This window comes from Anopheles marshallii, chromosome 2 (assembly GCF_943734725.1).
Source record: "Anopheles marshallii chromosome 2, idAnoMarsDA_429_01, whole genome shotgun sequence".
NCBI classification, from domain to species: Eukaryota; Metazoa; Arthropoda; class Insecta; order Diptera; family Culicidae; genus Anopheles; species Anopheles marshallii.
The window spans coordinates 49,349,933-49,368,766 of record NC_071326.1 but is presented as its reverse complement, the minus strand read 5'-3'; the positions used below and the strand labels follow the sequence as shown (position 1 = coordinate 49,368,766).

Here is an 18,834-nt window from a genome sequence, read left to right as displayed (position 1 = left end):
AGTGAATGCGTGCCCACAGTTTGACTGTGCGAACATATGGAAGAGTCATTGTGTAATCTGATGGGTAAACAACTGAGTTGCACAACTTTTGACAACGGGCGACATTGTCTATATCATATGTTTTAGCATAATCATTTGTCCAATCGCAATCATACTTACTCAACCACAGAATTGTTGAGATAGATCGGAGGAAATTACGAATATTTACCAACCAACACTGGCTGGCATATGCTTAAAGACAGCTTTCAAGGCGTTTGGCATAATTTTCCAGCATAATAATTGCTACTATGCTGTTTCTTTTGTGCAGGCTTCCCAGCTTTTGGAACATGTACTTGTAAATGCTACGTTTCATGTTTCGCTTGACGCTTTACACCGGTGCTCGATTATTTTGTACTATTTCTCGATTAACTATGCTGTTTCAGTACCGATCAAATGATTAGAGGTGGTCAATTATCGGAACGCACAGTTTTCGTACTCGAATAAATAAATTTTCAAATTTACGTACACGTATCGTAATGTAAACGAAAGTAACTGCTTTTTTGCTGCGTTTTACAAACCTTTCACGCGACTGGGCCAGAATCGGTGCCCCACCAAACCTATGCAAACTCAATCGTTTTTTTGCGCTAGCGCTCTGTGTGACCGCTTTTTTGTTACATTTTTACAATATGCACATATAACCACACCAATGTATATACTCACCAGATGAATAATTCCAGCAGCTGTCAACCACACTGATATAAAAATTGATACTAATTGTGCCAAACGTATTGAACTAGATGTTTTAAGTATATTTAAATATTGTAATATGTCTGGAACAGTCATAAGACGCAGCGCTCGTAGGAAACGTAACCCTAAAACGAGAATAAAAAAAGCCAAAAACCCAAGGGAATAAAACAAGCAAACAAAAGCCGTGGAAGGGAAAGCGCATTATGGTAAAGTAAAAGTACATATTCAAATAAGATCGATTAGTAGCTTCAATGTATGTTTCTACCGGATCGTGCAACACTTACCAATCCATGTACGGTCAAGGTATATGGATACAAAGGACGGGGGTATCGTGAAGTAATCTACAAAACTGTACATCTCCAGCATGAACCAAAGTTTGTCTGATGCCGCTATGAACTGTAAAAGGAAAACACACAGACACACACACAATATAAATGAATAAATTAAAATCATCAACCAGTGAGCCACACGCTCGTGCAAAATTTAAAAACTGGTAAAATACACAGTACTGCTGGTTTTCTTACCCGTATAAAAAAGTAAACCATAAAAAATATGTTGAATGCTAGGTCAATTTGCTGCGTAATGTTGTTGCTCCATTTCTGACACCGTTCCACTTCCTCGTTAGACGCATCGATGAAATAAATGATGAGAGAGGCGATACTGAGAATAAATACGAGAACAACCTGGAAATAGAAAGTAAACGTTTCTGATAATGCTATGCTTGGCAGACTGGATAAATGCATTAATAATAAGAGAACTAGCAGCGAGTAGCTATCGTCGTAAGCAAACTGATTTGTAACAGTTGCTCATCATAGAATACGCATACAAATGAAACACAATAGGCTCAAGCACCATGCGTCTCCATTTTGTGTGAAAAACCATGCGTCTCCATTTGATGAGAAACGCCAGGTGTCTCGATTTAAATCGATTGAAAGCACGAAAGCAACAATGACTAACTTTCCATGTCGTCCTATCATCCAAATATTAATATACCTGCCATTCGCCCTTGAGACCCTTCTTTAATTCCACTGGGAGCGCAATGCGTGTCAACAATGCGGATTAAATTATGCACACATATTACGAGCTGAAGCACGAAAATCTCGCGAGGAACAAAGGTAGAACAAACGTTCTATGGACCGTATGGACGAATACATACGCATTAATTACTTTCAAAACAAAACTTTACGAGTGATGATATCTAAACCAGACATCATTAACCTAAAGTTGCTTCCATTTTTGTAATGGTCACAATAGAAAAGGTTACTCTTTTGTTCACCATTAAAAGGATATGAAAACAACTAAATGTTCTACACAGATAGGCATCGGAGAGATTAAACATGATCCGGATTTTACGAATTGTGCAGCATTTTGCTAAACACAATGCATCACTATCATACATTACCATCAAAGGGGAGCATTGCTAATAAATGCAAACACGGGTTTCACAAATTTATTTCCGTCGTATAGCCGATTTGCACACAGCTGACGACACCTGTTGCCTAATCGCGCTTGACGGACATTTCCGAAATGGTAAGTGCACATAACGCCACTAGTCACCACATCAACATATGCGAATTGAAATCCTTTGCTTCCCCTATCACGCCATCTACTGCTTTTAGGAATGTTGTGAACGAAAACTGCACAAGCTCCATTTAAACACAATTTAATGCCTCGACCGACAAACACTACAAAGAAAAACGAACCTAAACGGTAACGTCTAATTGGGAACGACCTCGTTGGACCCGCCAATGTAGGTGCGCCAGTTGCCATTTGCATACGAAGCGTCTGAGCGGGATCCCTGGGCAAAATATGCCCAGGATCAATGTTTTTTTTTTTCAATGTGCCTCGGTAAAGTGGGACCTAAACGGAAAATAACAACCTTTACAACCCGACAGAGCAAAAAATGGTAAATTATCGAGTACAAAGCAAAAGCAACGGTGTACCGTAGGGCTTAAAAATAGACAGCATTTACGGAGGAGGCTTTAGATGTTGCTAGCCGTATAAAGTTGGCAGGTACAGTACAAACCCGGGCGAAGAAAGAAGAGCGTCAAATCGTGACCTAAATGGAACATGCGCTCGCCCACTTCTTTTCCTGCTGACGGGCTATGCTTTCAAACGTATTTGTATTGTTTTCTTAGCTTATTGCTAAGCGTTATAACGCAAAATTGTTAGAATACACAACCACCACTTCTGCGAACGCAAGAGTGGAACGGGTACTCGTTCGTGTAAATGTTTTGGGATATTAGGTTAGCACGGAACAGACATTCAGTACAAAATGCAAATCACATTCAAACAATAATCGTTCAACGCATGGTACACTGAAAGATTTACCACATAGTGGCGATAGTTTTCCAGCACTATACTTTCTCCTTTCTATTGCTTGCATAAATAAGCTTAAGTTTAATACTTTATCTCCGTTACAGCGAATGTCGGTAGCTGTCGCGACAAACATTAAACCTCAGTTTAAAAATAGCTTCTGAAATTAAAACACTAGACGGCGCTTCGAATAATGTCGTACACCCCGCGCCTTTCAAAGGTCGCGACTCATATGTTAAAAATGTTTCGTGTAAGTTTATGCAAAGCGTTCAAATTACTGCAAGGCCAGGATAAGGTTATGTAAAGCACTGTTCGCTTGCAGCATGCCCTGTCAATGAACTGTTCTGCAGGAAGGCCCGCTTGAACACAGGAATATTGACCGGTTCACCTGGCACTGGCTCGATAAAACAACATTTTCCTCCGCTTCTGCCAACTACCTTCCTTTCGCTCGAAGGCCGCAATTAGATGTTCAATAAATCAATCTCATGCTTAATTAGATTTCTCTGGCTTTCCTCCTCTACATCGTTGCGCGTTCCTTTGCTAAAGATACACGGTACATTCGCCAATCCAATTCTATCGAGTGTTTGGATAGAATTGCATTCACTCTTCAATTATGATTTATGATTTAAAATTTGTACACACGGGTATGCTAGAAATGATCAAATCAATGTTCTAGAACTTATTCATGCACGACAGTGCCATAGTCTAAATTAAGATATACTTTGCGTCACCATATTAAATCTAGCAGGTACCGGGAACCCGAACAGCAACTCAGGGGTGCTCGTATTAATATCCATTGGTCAAGTTTTATATTAAATGGATAACATTAAGAGATATACAACGTGCCGCTATCGCACTAATGATGATGAGGTCTCACCGCTAACCCCTACATTGGATTGAATTACATATTGATATTAAAATATTTCAACTAAAAAACGAATAGATGTTTGACCAAATATTTGACATAAAGGTTAGACATGGTTCTTCTTCACTCACTATATCCGAATATCTCTGGGATTCCCCACCCTACTTCGATGCGTTCTTTTTCTAAAGACACTAACTAAAAACATCTCCAGAAAAAAGTTCATTGTTGTATTATGTTGTATTATTTTTTATTAAAATTATAACGACTGTTAGCCATGTTTTCAGCCATATATTGACTGCGTATAGTACAAATTCCTCAAGGCATTTCCAGTGGCGGGTTTAACGGTAAGCGGACTGAGCGGCCGCGAGGGGCCCCGAGCTCACAAGAGGTCCCGTCAGTAATGGATCTAACGGTGGGCGCCTAGGGTTTCGCCGTGTGGAGGACCCCGAAAACTGCTGTTTAGTAGGGAAAACTGTATGAAATATGGCAGAAAAGGGCCCGAAAAGCGTCGCTTAAACCATGCCCCCATGCTAGAGGGGACCCCCATGTGTACTACAAGGGACCTCTGGAGAAGTGCGCTACCCTTACTCACATCGACCACTTCTTACGGCAAACTGTTACACCACTGGATTCCTTTGTGAATCAAAGAGTTTCTGGCTCCTGCTGGCTTATAGTTTGGTCCTCTTGGAGAGTTTACTCGCCGTTTAGGATAGTTATGTATGTTCCTTCCTCTAACCGCCCTCTGTGTCAGGTATGAGTGAAAACGTCCTTTCACTAACTTGTTTATAAAAATCGTTGTTTGGTACGTTGTCCTTTGTCTTACGCACATCCACTATAAAACTTCTATCATATTAGCCGAAGAAGTTTACCAACAAGAATCTAAAATAGCTCGCCTTGTTTTGAAGTCTTTGCAGTTTGATGAATTTTCTTCCGGTTACCAAAACAAAGTTTAAAAAATACCTGTAAAAAAAACTAAAGCAATATTGGAATCTGCAATTTGATTTCCATTGTAGTTATCGTAGTTTTCTAGAGAATAGTAAAACTTATGGTTGAAGGTTTAACTGCTCATACTCCTTGGCTTAAAGCCATGTACCTTGGCCGCACAAACATTACAAGACGAGACAACAGGGTATATCTGGTATCAATACTTTGAATACTTTTGTACGTTTGTAAACGATTATTATTTGACACTATGAAAACGATTGTTACTTGAAATGTCATGATCAACAATCAACATATTTTAACAACCTTTTGATAAATATCAATAAGTGTGCCAACCATAAATTTGCTTGTAGTATATTTGCATTTGCTGATCTAGATATCATAAATCTTAAGCACAGCTAGTTTCGATGAAATTTGGCAACTAGTTCAGTTTATTCAAGTTTAGTAAACTCAAGCCCCTAATAAGCCAAGAGTGGTTAATAATCCCTTCTAATTTCTGCTAATAATTTCTTTCATACCCGAGATAAAACAACAGACAAGGAGAAAATGCCCTGAGAAAATTGTTCAGCCCTGTTCAGCCCATATGCCGGCTGATAATACAGTAAAAAGCCGCCATAATAAAATTAAAATAGTTTGTTACATAGCTCCTTAAAAGCTTTTTGTTCGTATATTGTTGCATATAAAAAGGAAATCTGCTTACCAAGATTCGTCCCGTAGTCGTCTGTCCCGAGATCAGCTCTCCGGCCCAATCCTTTGCTTCGGTCATAAACGTCCCCTCGAAGTCCTGCTTGCCTTGACGGGACGCTTTCTGTTCCTTCTGCTTCGGATCGTTCGGAGCCAGCTCGGGCTCCTTCCGACAGCACAGGAAGGCGAAGGCGCGCCATAGTAGCACGGCCAGCAGGCCGGCCAGGAAAGTGAAAATGCTGGACAGGAGAAAGCACCACCATTTTCGTACTCGGAGACAATCATCAAGATCGGTCGGTGGTAGCTCCGTGGTCAGTACTGATTGCTCCTCGTCACAGCCCGACATCCCCTCGATCCCGCTGGTAAGCCTGATGGGGGATCGAGAACGCACACCGCTGCACACTAGTTGTCAACTTTCTAGCTGTAGTCATTGGACATGACGTCGTGCCTCACGGAGCTGACGAGGCGATCGGACGAACGATCGGAGTGAAAACAATCAAGTGACGCCAGTTGAACGGTTGTCAGTTAACGACCTGCGCTACACGCCGCACTACACCACCACAAACGAGCGCAAACACTGACGGTAGCTCACGATGAAGTTAAATGCTCCGAAACAAGTAATACTTCTCAGCAGGAGACGGTTGAAACTGGGAATCAAATTTTGCGAATGAGTACACACTTCCTTTCTTACTTTTTCCACACTTTCCTTCTCCTGCTACTTCCGGCCGACGCTTTCACACCAACACACGAGCGTGCTCTGCACGAGCATGTGGCCACAACACCGAGACTTTTTTTCCTACACTGCTTCCGGTCTTTGCCTTTTTTTTCTATTAGAATTAGGTCACGACGTGAGCGAGCGAATGAACGGAATGTAGCACCACAAGCGGGTCGCCTACTAGAGATAGCGCAGGATAGTTGCACACACTTACTCAGGCGATTGGGTGAGAGCTAAGAGAAGATGAAATGGATATAGTGTACTGTAGGGCGGAAGATTGTAGGCATGGGCCACATTGCACACTGCGTTGGAATCTTACAAAATCTCACTCATTTTTCACATTTATTTTTCTTCGGTACACGCACACACGGCTACTGCGACGATGCCAAGGAAAAATGAGATGGTGCTTTTCAAGCCCTCGAATGTTCGTTCACGGTTCGTTTTTCGTCACGGGATGCAATTATCGTGTATTTACTCCCTTTTTTCCGAACAATCTTTGATGAAGAACTACGTCCTCGAAATGTGTTACCACTCAACACCCACTGCCGCCCGCCTTCAATGAATTATGTTTTTCACTGTTCCACTCTCACTAGCACTGGCGTTTGTGTTTCATATCTACCGAAGAAAGAATATTCTTTTATCAACATACAGTTTGGTTATTATAGCGTGCAATGTTTTATGTTTCTACCAAACTTTCCTACAATCGCTGTGAAGCTACACAACCACTATAAAATTAACACCACAGTTGCAACATAATCAACAAGGCCTACTGCGATCGATGTTCATTTCCTTCCACACACAGGCACATTCAAGCACGGAACCACCGTAGGCAGCAGCAATGTCAGTTATTTCGTGCGCTACTCATAAAACAAAACACTCAAACACCTGAAATACAGGTTATATAATAAAACCAAAAAACGGAAACTCTCCGAGCCCAGCGTTACGACAGGATGGCACAGAAAAATTAAAAGTAAGGAGCACTTCCGCTACACCAGATAGCGACAAATAATGGGGTTCAAGCAACGCGGTGCACATAGTAAAAGAGGAGAGAGCAATCAGCAAAATTATGAGCAGCAGAACGCAGCCTTCGTATGGTGAGTACGACCGAAAGCACACAGGAAGCAGATATGCGCGATAGAGAGCGGCAAGGAGAGAAAGAGTGTGAATCAGTTAGTGAGAACTGTTAAAAATTTCACTCCGCGCCATCTTTTATGTGGGGAGAGCTGCGTACACTTTGCCGTAGTGTCCCGGGCTGTAATTTAGGACGGAAGAAAGAAAGTCTGACGAGTTTCATTGCAATTACGGGTTGCCCATCAACGGGCATCACGCTGGGCGGCTGGCGCAATTCTCGTGAGATGATTTACCCGAAGCATGCGGAACAGACTATTTGCTCCCCTCCCGCTGAGCACTTAATTAAAACAAAACCAAAAAAATCACCTCCTCTGCTCACCAGGCACACCATCATTCCATGCACCTTTACCGTGCGAACCGCGCGATTCGAGCGTTCCTTTTGTGTCCTTCCGCTAGGTCCGGTTTTACTTTGTCACGCATCGCGCCTGTATATTCTCAAGCTCGCTCTCTCATGCTCTTATTACATCCAATTACATCAGCAATATGTAACATGGGAGCATAAAATACTGGCTTTTTACAGGCAAGGTTTTCGAAAACTTGTTGACGCATGATCTTTTTTACAATCACGCATATCAAGTGACCTAAACGAACCAACGTTAATTCGTGTCTATTGTTGTCTTTCAAGCCAGCTGCTTTGGACTGGCACTGCTTACACAATAGATTTAGAACCATTTCGCAAGCTGTCAGATGGTCCTTTTTTTCACATTTTCTCTCTTGAAGCCTATGCTCTTTGAAACAAACTTTCGACGCTCTCACTGCCTTTTGTTCATTGCTATCCATTTGATCCATTGTGAAGAATCAGCACTATACCATTTCTGAAGAGTGTTGCTTAAGTCCCAAGAGCGTAGTGACTCATCGGAACCATTACAAGGTTTGTCCTTCTACTCACTTCAGCTTTAACGTTATAAGTCTTATATTCGAATCAAATATTGAACAAAACTGCATACGTGGCAATGTAACAACAATTCGTATCGTGCGGTGAGCTTTCGTTAACGACCTTCCGTCATATTACAGACGGCTTGCGCTAGCACTAATGGATTGAATCTATAGTTCCAGCAATTTTACACAAGCCACAAGCTTCTTACAGATACGTCATCTGAATCGCCTTTTCGTCCACTTCTTTTATTTACCGTTTTTCTGGGCAATAACTTTGAAGGCAGTTGATACGTCAGTAGCCAAGCAGGCCAAGATGATTTAAAAAATGTCCACCATCCTTATCGTATTCACACTGCTGGGTTCTCTTTCATACAGCTGCCTTTGATGGAGCGGCAAGAAACACAGCACATCACAGCCACATCCAAAAACAACACGCACAAAACAGATCCGGAGCAGGAATCCCTAAGCACGGAAGAACTTATGAAATGAGCACGACTTTACCGCACACTCCCACGTTAGACACGTTTTTTTCCTATTGTCGGACTCTCTGGGTATCATTATTTAGATGACTCTTCAAAAAAAAAACCCCGCTCGATATCTTCACAGTCGGCACATTCACGTCGACTTCTACGACCTGGCGCCTCCACCAAACTCGACCTGTGGTGCTTTCGCAGTGGAGAACGCAATGCATCGATGCTCACATATCGCTAACCACCAACATAATTTCTCCCGTATCCGCGGCTCTCACTTATCTAGCTGATGGGAAAATGGAAAAAGAACGGAAAACAAACATGACTCTCGCTGTTGGGTGATGTTGATCCCGGTCGATGCTCAATATTTCATGCTTGTTTCATAAATATTTGCTCCCTGTTCTCACGATTCTTTCATCACATCGCGAGCACGTTTTCTCTCGCTTTGCTCGCTCTTTGTATCTCACGCTCCCGACCTTTTTATAGATCGTTTCTCATCTGCCCACCTCCCCCCCCCTCCTCCCCCTACCCCTCTCTCCGCCTTGTTTTCCCTGCGCTGAGTCGCCCTTCCGAATACTTCATGGCGCTGCACCGCTTACTCGCAATCCCTCTCGCTCATTCTTTTCACTCAGGAGCAAAAGGAAGAATGGGTTGTGAGGCGAAGTTGATCCTTTTTTTTCGGAAGATGAAAAAAACATGGTCTGTGGCTCGATTTTTTTCCTAGGGTGACCCGTAACATTTTTTTCGCACTAGTCACACATTGAAATTTGTTGAATCGCTAGTGTGCAAAAAGCTTATCATGGAACATCCTAGTTAGACAAAGCACATACACGCACACGCACATACACACACACAGACATAGACACACATGTATGTAGGTGCAGAGTTTTTTTAATTGCTAGATTAAATAATTGATTTCTTCTTTACATCACTGTCACAAATATGCGAACGGAATGCCACATAGCGCTCCCGCGTTGATGGCAAAAACTCTACAACATGGGAAATTTTCCTTCCAGCTAGCAGTAATAAATGGTGCCACGAGAAAGAGGAGGGGTCAAATGTTCGATCGAATCGATAGCACACAAATTTGCATTTTTCAAGCTAAAAATCCGATTGCCTGCTGGCAAAAATTATCACAAAACATCGGCCTCGTGGTACGTCACAACTTTTCACTGCGAAACGATGAGAAAACTGGATACAAATCGGGAAAAGCATAGATTGAAAATTCCTGCACATCCACGTACACACAGAGACACACCAGTTCAACAGCACACAGCCCTTCTATTGCTGCTCCATTTTTTCTGCAGTACACCACCCCGAATGGCAGGCGGTTAGCCGAGCGAATCGTTACCTTCACGGGCGAGATCTAGCACAGTTCTGATGGAAAATTTGTTCTCTCGCACGTATGGATCCCTCGCTCGATCGAACGGAGCGCTTGGCGCGGCATGGGTTTTTGGCAAAAAAGCGTGTGAAAATGAGAATGCGTCCGCACTACGGATACACTACGGCTGCGCCAGCTCAGGGTTGGCTGGGATCCCGTAGCACCGTGAACTAAATTCAAAATATCTTTCCATCTATTCCGTTTACGTTAAACCGTACGTTGCGCATTTGTGGGCAATCTTTTATAATATAACTTTAGCATAGTGTAAAATAGAACAATTAATATGTTTTTGCAATAATTTACGTCATGCAGGAAATAGGGCCAGATGCCATTATAAAGTAACGAACGAAGAAATAAAGATTTTTTTTTTTGCTAGAGCATTGAACTTTAAAATAAACAAGCTCAGTATAAGTTCTTCCTTTTATTCGCTATCAGGACTGAGATCATAACAACACACAAGAAAGGCATAACGTTTCTCAAGCGTTATCCATTGACTGAGATCCAATCAGGCACCAAAGCCTGACTGATATGGATAAGTTTTTCATTGACGGTGCATTTTGTACATCGCATGAACATGAAGTGAATATTATAATGGCTACTAAAGCAACTCATTCGTACGAGGGCGGTCCGGTATTCTACTACTGTTTCTTTAAGTTTACTAAAAAGGACCCAGAGCGAGGCGCATAAAGGGCTTCAAAAAAGGGAAGATAAGGTTTTTATTTTTCCGTTTTGTTGCTCAACGTTCTGTGGATAACCCAGAAGATGGCGCTGTAAGCGTTGAGGAGATTTGTTCAAATAAACATTGTTAAAGAGAACACAGTGTAATTATAACTATTTTATGGGTAGTTAAGAGTAATTTTCGATAAAACAAACTTTCCTATTTAATACTCATGCCGACGTAATCCGGTAGCTGATTCTTTACTCGATCTTTGGTTGATTAAGTATATTTCTGACGAAGTGTTCTCACAGTAGCAACATTAATCAATCGAGGTAGCTGTTTTGCACGGTGGTGCATTAAATTCTAGATCATGAAGTGTTCATATCGAAAAATAACAAAATTTACTTTTCCAACACTTTAACTATGAGGAAAATAAACTTCTTTCTGCAACTGTCATCCGTATAGCCAGCGTACATGCTACTCGATTGCTGTACATCGAACCGCATGTGCCACCCCGTCGACAAAGCCACCCAGCCTAATGTTATATACCTTAGCAAATTGATTTATTCTTGTTACACATTAGACAGTAGCTTCCTTATTACATACCAAAGAGCAAATTTCTGCAAATTTATCATTTAGATTTGCGTACTTAGTTTGCCGTCTCGCAAGCGTCCACCCAATCGTTGTACACATCTACCGGTTCCGATAGGAAGTTTATCGCCGTTTGATACTCCTCCAAACAGACGCGACATAATATTTTAGCCGAATTTTTAGGCTTATCCATTTTTACCTCACAGGATTTTTCGTGGTTGCAGAATGGGCAGTTAAATTGTTGATCCAATGGTTCAATGTTCTTGCGCTTCGGTGGCGGCTTCCTTTTCGATTTTCTACGCCCCATTATTCGTCGATCTGCGAGAAAGCAAAACACACGTTCGACATATAAAATGACTTGTGGCAGGCTGGACGGAGATTGTGAGTAATGATTTTCTTCATTTTGCGCTTACCTTTTTCTCTCGAAAGTCCGGCAAACTTTGTTTACACTTGCGATTAGCCCGGGAGAACGCCAGATTGTTATTGCATTTGTTGTTTGCTTTTTTGATTGTCAAATGCTGACGCCGAACCTGCTTATGCGCATAGATCGGGTACTTCACTCATTCGATCAGGTTGGTCAATTTCAAACCGTTGATTATGCTGAATTTTAACAAAATAAGCAATCAATACCAGCATTTTTCGAGAAAACATTTCACACAAAGCACTCAGAAGCAACAATTAGTTCCATTAATTTCTCATTGTTTCAGTTAATATTCTGGTTCTCGTGTAGCTTTATTTCTGGTTGGCAACAGTCAAATTTGACATTTAAACGAGGGGCTTCAAAGGTTGCTCAAGGCTTTTCCAAATCGAACCACTTTGCGTAATACGAATCCTAAACAATAACAAAACATACACAGCACTTCTCCATGCTATCCGGACTTCGCAGGGGATGGTGCGGTTTGATGTGCAAACCACAATTTCAAGTGATAACAATGGCAACAAACCAAACCCCTATTGAGAGTGCCATCCGTACGGGACTGACGAAAGAACTGTCGCCTGTACATTTGGACGTCGTCAATGAATCCTACATGCATAACGTTCCCAAGGGTTCCGAAACACACTTTAAAGTTCTAGTGGTTTCCCAACATTTTGAGGGTCTTCCACTGATCAAGGTAAAGCTATTAGAAGAAGATAGCATCGATGGCATGCATGGTCAGCTATTATTCTGTTCAACCTTCCTGTATATTTCTTTGTAGCGTCATCGCTTGGTGAATGAGATAGTGAAGAATCAGCTTGCTGGAGAGTTTGTTCATGCGCTATCGATAGTGGCCAAAACGCCTCTTCAATGGGATGAAGCATACAAACTTGAACCTAGCCCTAATTGTAAAGGAGGATTTGGGAAATAAATCAAGCGTTCGGACGTATTTGTAGATAAATCTCGCATTGATACCACACAGAGCATTCGTATGCAATGTTACAAACTCGTTGTTTGTAGCATTTGAATCTCTATTTTTTGTTAGTTCAAACATCCCTAGACGCTATACGTATCGAGTCGAAGCTTTCCATCGTTTTCCGTAAAATACATCATGTCCGCCATCGTTTGTTCACATACCATTTCTTCCACGCGCTCGTGCATCTGAAATTGAGTTACTGTTAAAACAAATCACCTTCGAATGTTACATTTAATCCAAACCGTTACCGCTTGTGCGTTGAATTCCTTCAGCACCTCTGGATGTTTAAAGTTGGGTCCGAAATTGACGTTAACAGTGACGTTCTTGTGCAAGGATATTGCTGGGTAATATGCACCTTTGTAAATGTCAGCAAATGCTTCCCCTTGGCAAACACCGTTCTTGAAAAAGTGAATCCTACTGCCCGGTTGAATTTTCAACGATTTTAACGTTTCATTTACACGATCCTTGTCTTCGTAGTAGAGATGGCTTTTGAACTTCACAAGCGGTCGATCTTTGAACGTGTTCGATGCTTGATTGGCCTGGTTCTCGGTAGGTAATGTTATAAGAAAGCCCAATGTGTCACCCTCGGTGTACCCGGCGCTGAAGTGTTTGCCGTGTGATTCGTGAAACTTGGTACCCTTGCGCGAGCGCCACGAGTAACCAAATTTATCATAACCGAGCGGTGCCTGCAGATTGGCATACTCTTGGCCCCAGCCCAAACGACACGCAGAACTATCGGGCATTTCCTCCACAGTAGCTTCCCAGTACCAGCATCCTTTTGTCACATCTGTAAGTGTAGAGTGCGAAAGTGACTAATTAATATTGGCCCAACTGAACGTAATGAAATATACTACGTACAATGTGAAGCCCGAGCCATACAGTAGCCCTTCTCGCCCGTTATCGACAGACGATCCTCGGAAACCTTTAGTTGGGGTGCACGATCATGCAACGCAATTAACACCGCGTTCGGTGACAGAACGCGATACAGCCATCCAGGAATCGGTTTACCAGCCCAGTCCGCACTTTCGTCAAACTCTTGCCGGAATGGTGCATGTGGGTCCGGTTCGGCCAATATGTACCGATACCCATCCTTGTTGAATGGATGTTCCAGCGGGTATCCGTGGGCCGGTAGTTTCACCAGTGCACCAACATCCGCACCGAGCCTGCTTTTCTTTCCCAGCGCTCCGCTCTGTTCATTGTTGGGTAACTTTCGTTTTTGCTGTCGGCTCTTGGAGAAGTTTTGAGTAGCTAAAGACACAACAAACAAACGCATATAAAACTTTGGGAAGCGATCACCTTCCATGAACAATACCAATTAGCATACTTTCTTCCATGCCTAGGCACGTTAAGAGAGGTGATCGTATGAATATTCTAAATGTTTCAAGGCGAAGTTAAGCAACACTTTTCAATTGAGGCACGATAGTAAATGAAAACAACACTATAGAAATCGCTGTATCGTTACATGTTGCGAGTTTAGTGTTAAAATTGTGCACCTTCCTTAAATACTCTTATCTTCAACGTGGTTTTTACACTGCAAGCTAAAAGGCACATCTGACATTAGTCTGTTGTTGTAGCATCTCGCTCTATCTAACGGCTCGAGTACTGCTTCATTTCCTCCTCAGCAGTGTTGTGGAGTTAAGTTTTCATTGTAGCATAGCTGAGGACTGATGAACCGAGTTAACCAAACAACAAGTTTAACAAAGTTATACTCTATACACACTATTCAATTTGTTTTTTTTTTCTCTGAAGAAAAGGTTATTATGGTCATTGAAAGTTTTCATTCGATAGAAGAAAAAACACATTTAAAATACAACTCAAAAACCAACCATGCCGGCCGGTTATTGGTGACCAACTTTTCGTTCACTGTTCAAACAGATCATTCACTTACCAAGTGTGGTAGCTTCGTCGTATGTCGGTTTAATCTGTGTAAGATCCGTATTAGCTAAGCCATACATTTGCCCTTGCTCGTTGCTTTCCTCATACGAAAACAATGTGTTGATGTCCTTAATGAGAGATCTTTGCACGGTAGCGTACCAGGACTGGGTCGACCTTCGAGCCATGGTAGTCATTGCTTCCCAGTAATGGTCCATGTACGGAATAATGTCCTTATCCTTGCTGAACATAAGCCGCACTTTTCCTTCCTTGCTGGCCGTCTGTTGCAAATTCGCTAGTGCCGTAATGCACATTTGCGGTATGGAAGCTTGCACCTTGCGGAAACTTTCCAATCCCGTCATGGAGCAATTTTTGCATACGAACACATAGTTCATCATAAATGGAACTAGCCGACCCAGTTGAAATCCGATGCACGATTCGTGAAACCATCTACTACAAGTAGCACACAGCAATTCCACTATGTTGAGATTTCTTTCCTTTCCGCTGAAAACCAAGGAACATAAAGGACTTGGTTAGTAAAACACATTTCCAATTTACTACACTGCTGTAAAAGCAATCCAAACTTACCAGTAACAATTATATTTCTCTTCTCCTGTGGGAGACCTTTTCAGTTCGCTTTTCATTTCATTTGTGTCCATTATTTAGCCACTGGCCCAAAACAACGCTGGGAGCGATGCGAATTAAAGTACCTGTATCAGTATAGATTCGTTTCTTAGCACATGTACAGCACTTGTTTGTGTATTTCATTCATGAAATAGAACATTTAAAACACTCTAAACTATACACCATTAAATACGGCTTGGTGTTTGTTTCACGCGTCCTAATGCAACCACCCAAATTACAAAACCGAATCTCAATGACAGCTACAGTTTTTCAAACGATACGGGCGTCATCTGGCGGAAAATAAGTGTACGAGAGGGGAATGATGTATGTGCAGTTATTTCAAGATGTTTATATGTACAAAGTGCAATTTTATTTATCACCTTTATGTGTTGTTTATCACCTTTATGTGAGTAAAAGATCTGGCAGTGTTCGATTTGACCCGTGTCGTGTGAGAATTCGCCCCCTGTATCACACCACTTCAAAAGCACCATTCCTATTTGTTCGATTATGCGCTGTTAGCAAATTACACGACAATGCATTTAACTACATAACCCTGTAGAACATAACCCACGTAAACGCGTTAGAGTGTATTAATTACTAAACATAACCATTTGACTCGCTTCTTTTGATTACTCTCCCGCAGTCGTTGCTATTTAAAGCTCCAACATATTTTGCTATTTGGGAGCTACTTTTGAATATGACAGCTGATTAATTTTTGTAAACAAACATTATCATCTGTGCACTTCTACAGTTTTTGTTCAACATACCGCTTAGCATTATCGAAATTGGCTGTAGATAATAGTACTCTCTACCAAAAACGATGCTGACGTAGACACAATAGAATCAGCTCCCACAGTCATTTTAACACAGCAACATGACTGCCATACTCGGTGCCGGTATTAGTGGACTAGCGGCCGGTCACTACCTGCTCAGGAAAACACCGACTCTACCTCTTACGATATATGAAGCAACGGATCGTATCGGTGGATGGATTCGGTCAGATCGATTTTTGGATAATGGTTTTGTGTTCGAGGCTGGTCCACGAACAATTCGACCCAAAGGGCCTGCAGCAAGCAACACCCTCCAGCTGATAGAGGAGCTCGGGTTAGCCGATGAGGTATATTCCATCAGCTCCAATCATACTGCCGCTCGCAATCGCATGATTTACGCCAAAGGAAAACTCAACCTGCTTCCCAACTCACTAGGCGGACTGTTGAAAACGGTACCACCATTCACGAAGCCACTGTATTTTGCAGCCTTTCGTGATCTTACAGCGGGACGTTCCAAAACGGTGCTGAACGACGAATCCATGTACTCTTTCGTAGAACGAAGGTTTGGCAAGGAAATTGCCGATTATGCGGTCAGTTCTATGCTGTGTGGTATTTGTGCCGGTAATGCGAAAGAGATAAGCGTCAAGTTTCTAATGAAAGATCTTTTCGAGCGAGAACAACGACATGGTGGTGTTTTGCTAGGTTTGCTGAAAGAGGCTCTACAGAACCGAAACAAGCAAAAACAACGTGAAAATGTTACCACCAATCCTACATCGGCGTCAAGCTTGGCGCAGCGTGCAAAGGCAGAAAACTGGAGCATTTACTCGATACGTGGTGGTCTGCAGACTCTGCCGGAAACGTTGGCCGAAGATCTGCGCGCGAAAGGTGTACCCATTGTAACGGGTACGAAATTCGAAGAGTTAACCTTTGAGCGTGACCGCGTTATGTTGCGGGTCGATGGTAAAGAGCAACAGCTGCGACATCTCGTTAGCAGTATTCCAAGCTATAAGTTAGCAAAACACGTGCAGAAGCAACATTCTCAGCTGGCCTCCACGTTAAGCAGCATCCCGTTCGTAGACGTGTGTGTAGTTAATCTACAGTACCGCAAGGCTGATTTATTGCAGCAGGATGGATTTGGATTTTTGGTTCCTCCGATAGAGAATTTACCCATCCTGGGTGTAATTTTCGATAGCTGTTGTTTCGACATGGATGACAACACGGTCCTCACAGTGATGATGGGTGGCGCTTGGTTTGAGAAGTGGTTTGGCAAGAACCCTTCGAACGAGCATTTGCTCGAGGTTGCCCTAAAACACGTCAGTAAGATACTTCACATTGACCAACCCCCGGACAGCTACAAGGTAAACTTGCTTCGCAAATGCATCCCTCAGTACACCGTCGGTCATCAGGATCGGGTGAAGGCGATACGGGATTATATCGAACAGCATCGACTGCCGATCGTGCTATGTGGTGCCTCATACGATGGAGTCGGGGTGAATGACGTTATACTATCGGCTCGGACTAATGTGGAGAAAATACAACACTGACAGAACGGTACGTCTATAATTTGTGTAATACGACGGCATATGGTTTCGGGTGCACGCTGTTTATAGAATCGTTAAACTTGACAAAAATAAATATGTTTAACACATAAATCATCCAAAGGAATGATTATGACGAAAGAAAACGAACGATTTCGTTACCGAGTTAGTAACAGGGAATTAAAGGTTAAGTTACGTTGGTCAAAATTATTAAAGACGGTTGGTTAACTGATAGATCATTCCTTGTTTTGATGACGGCCCACATTGAATTAGACTACAGACAGAGCCTAAGCAGGAACCGTATGCACCAGAATACGGCACCGGGCCAAACATGGCCCCACGAGGAAAGTGATAAACGACATCACACATTTTCTTTTCATTTGCGCATCGGATCGGGGGAGGTGACCAACATTTGTAACCGGCATGACATACGGCAGCTACTACAGAACTGGTCCATGACCGTCACCATATGCACGCTTGGGCTGTGTAGGTAGAAAGCGAACACTGTTTTGCTCCATACGGTTTGCGGACAATTTGGGCATGGAAAGAAAACCTCCGCTCGCTAGCGTTTATGATAAACGACGTGACGAACGATCATAGCGCAATCGGTTGGTATATGAAGCGCATTGGCAGTCGATCGGTTCGAAACGCTTGACACGGATAGCTTCGCCGGTATCCGAAGCCGGTGGTTTGAAAGAAAAAGTAAGTGAAATGTCCGGTACGTGAGTAAATGTGAATCACAAATTCATGTCATGCCCATCATCAGCTGTGCTGTGGTCCGGACGGCCTAACGGCTTAACTAGGCCCGCTAACGGAAACCGAAGTGTGGCCACATGTTGTTTGCTGTTTGGTTAAAAATCACTGCCACTAGGCGAGTTTGGCATGCATCGCACAATCGTACTTGAACGTGAACGTGTGCGCCACGCGTTGATTCTACCGGTAAAAGATGCACGAACAGTGACGTCGAGCAATGTCGATTTATTGGTTTTCATTTTTTAATGTTCGTCGTCATTTCGATCATCTTTTTTTCGCATTTCAACCATCCACATCCCGTAACGCTCAGATGCATTTAAGCGTCTGAGACATAGAAAGCAAGAGTACAATCTTTTTTGGTTTTATACACGTTGCTTATCGTTTCGATCGATAGCACCCCTCGGCTGGAACTAATCGATTTGCTGTTTGATTCGGTTGCTCACCATTAGCTTCAAGTAGCATCCAAACAGCACTTCACTTACCGTTTTGAATGCACCGCAAAACATCATCGAAGATGGCGCAGATGATCAG

At 42.5% G+C, this 18,834-nt stretch overlaps 5 protein-coding genes across 5 annotated transcripts in view; 2 read left to right on the top strand and 3 right to left on the bottom strand.

Moving 5' to 3' along the window:
* LOC128709814 (calcium-activated potassium channel slowpoke) overlaps positions 1-5,630 on the bottom strand; it is a 54,555-nt gene extending 48,925 nt beyond the window's left edge. The window contains exons 1-4 of the mRNA XM_053804832.1: positions 5,550-5,630; positions 1,251-1,409; positions 1,011-1,122; positions 700-851 (exon numbers count right to left, since the gene is read on the bottom strand). Of these exons, the coding sequence (XP_053660807.1) occupies positions 700-851; positions 1,011-1,122; positions 1,251-1,409; positions 5,550-5,615 (489 nt within the window). The 5' untranslated portion in view covers positions 5,616-5,630. The remainder of the gene's footprint in view (positions 1-699; positions 852-1,010; positions 1,123-1,250; positions 1,410-5,549) is intronic.
* Positions 5,631-11,409: 5,779 nt separating this feature from the next.
* On the bottom strand, positions 11,410-11,662 carry LOC128709826 (transcription elongation factor 1 homolog). The gene has a single exon (XM_053804844.1). It carries the CDS (start codon positions 11,660-11,662, stop codon positions 11,414-11,416), a length of 249 nt encoding a protein of 82 aa, XP_053660819.1. The 3' UTR covers positions 11,410-11,413.
* A 559-nt stretch (positions 11,663-12,221) lies between these two features.
* LOC128709825 (bolA-like protein DDB_G0274169) lies at positions 12,222-12,701 on the top strand. Its single transcript, XM_053804843.1, has 2 exons — positions 12,222-12,467; positions 12,552-12,701. The coding sequence occupies exons 1-2, from the start codon at positions 12,222-12,224 to the stop codon at positions 12,699-12,701; spliced, it is 396 nt and encodes a 131-aa protein (XP_053660818.1).
* Positions 12,702-12,826: 125 nt separating this feature from the next.
* On the bottom strand, positions 12,827-15,277 carry LOC128709819 (set1/Ash2 histone methyltransferase complex subunit ASH2). Its single transcript, XM_053804838.1, has 5 exons — positions 15,207-15,277; positions 14,635-15,122; positions 13,605-13,994; positions 12,995-13,533; positions 12,827-12,931 (listed from the first exon to the last, which is right to left on the bottom strand). Exons 1-5 carry the CDS (start codon positions 15,275-15,277, stop codon positions 12,827-12,829), a joined length of 1,593 nt encoding a protein of 530 aa, XP_053660813.1.
* Positions 15,278-16,116: 839 nt separating this feature from the next.
* LOC128718087 (protoporphyrinogen oxidase) lies at positions 16,117-17,556 on the top strand. The gene has a single exon (XM_053811760.1). It carries the CDS (start codon positions 16,117-16,119, stop codon positions 17,554-17,556), a length of 1,440 nt encoding a protein of 479 aa, XP_053667735.1.
* Positions 17,557-18,834: the final 1,278 nt, after the last annotated feature.

Bases quoted from the DNA above. Each gene is read 5' to 3' on its own strand.
- LOC128709826 (XM_053804844.1), bottom strand. From the start codon at position 11,662: ATGGGGCGTAGAAAATCGAAAAGGAAGCCGCCACCGAAGCGCAAGAAC.
- LOC128709825 (XM_053804843.1), top strand. From the start codon at position 12,222: ATGCTATCCGGACTTCGCAGGGGATGGTGCGGTTTGATGTGCAAACCA. The intron at 12,468-12,551 runs GTAAAGCTATTA...ATTTCTTTGTAG, and splicing joins AGGGTCTTCCACTGATCAAG to CGTCATCGCTTGGTGAATGA.
- LOC128709819 (XM_053804838.1), bottom strand. From the start codon at position 15,277: ATGGACACAAATGAAATGAAAAGCGAACTGAAAAGGTCTCCCACAGGA. The intron at 15,123-15,206 runs GTAAGTTTGGAT...CTTGGTTTTCAG, and splicing joins GAGAAATATAATTGTTACTG to CGGAAAGGAAAGAAATCTCA. The intron at 13,995-14,634 runs GTAAGTGAATGA...TTGTGTCTTTAG, and splicing joins CGACGAAGCTACCACACTTG to CTACTCAAAACTTCTCCAAG.
- LOC128718087 (XM_053811760.1), top strand. From the start codon at position 16,117: ATGACTGCCATACTCGGTGCCGGTATTAGTGGACTAGCGGCCGGTCAC.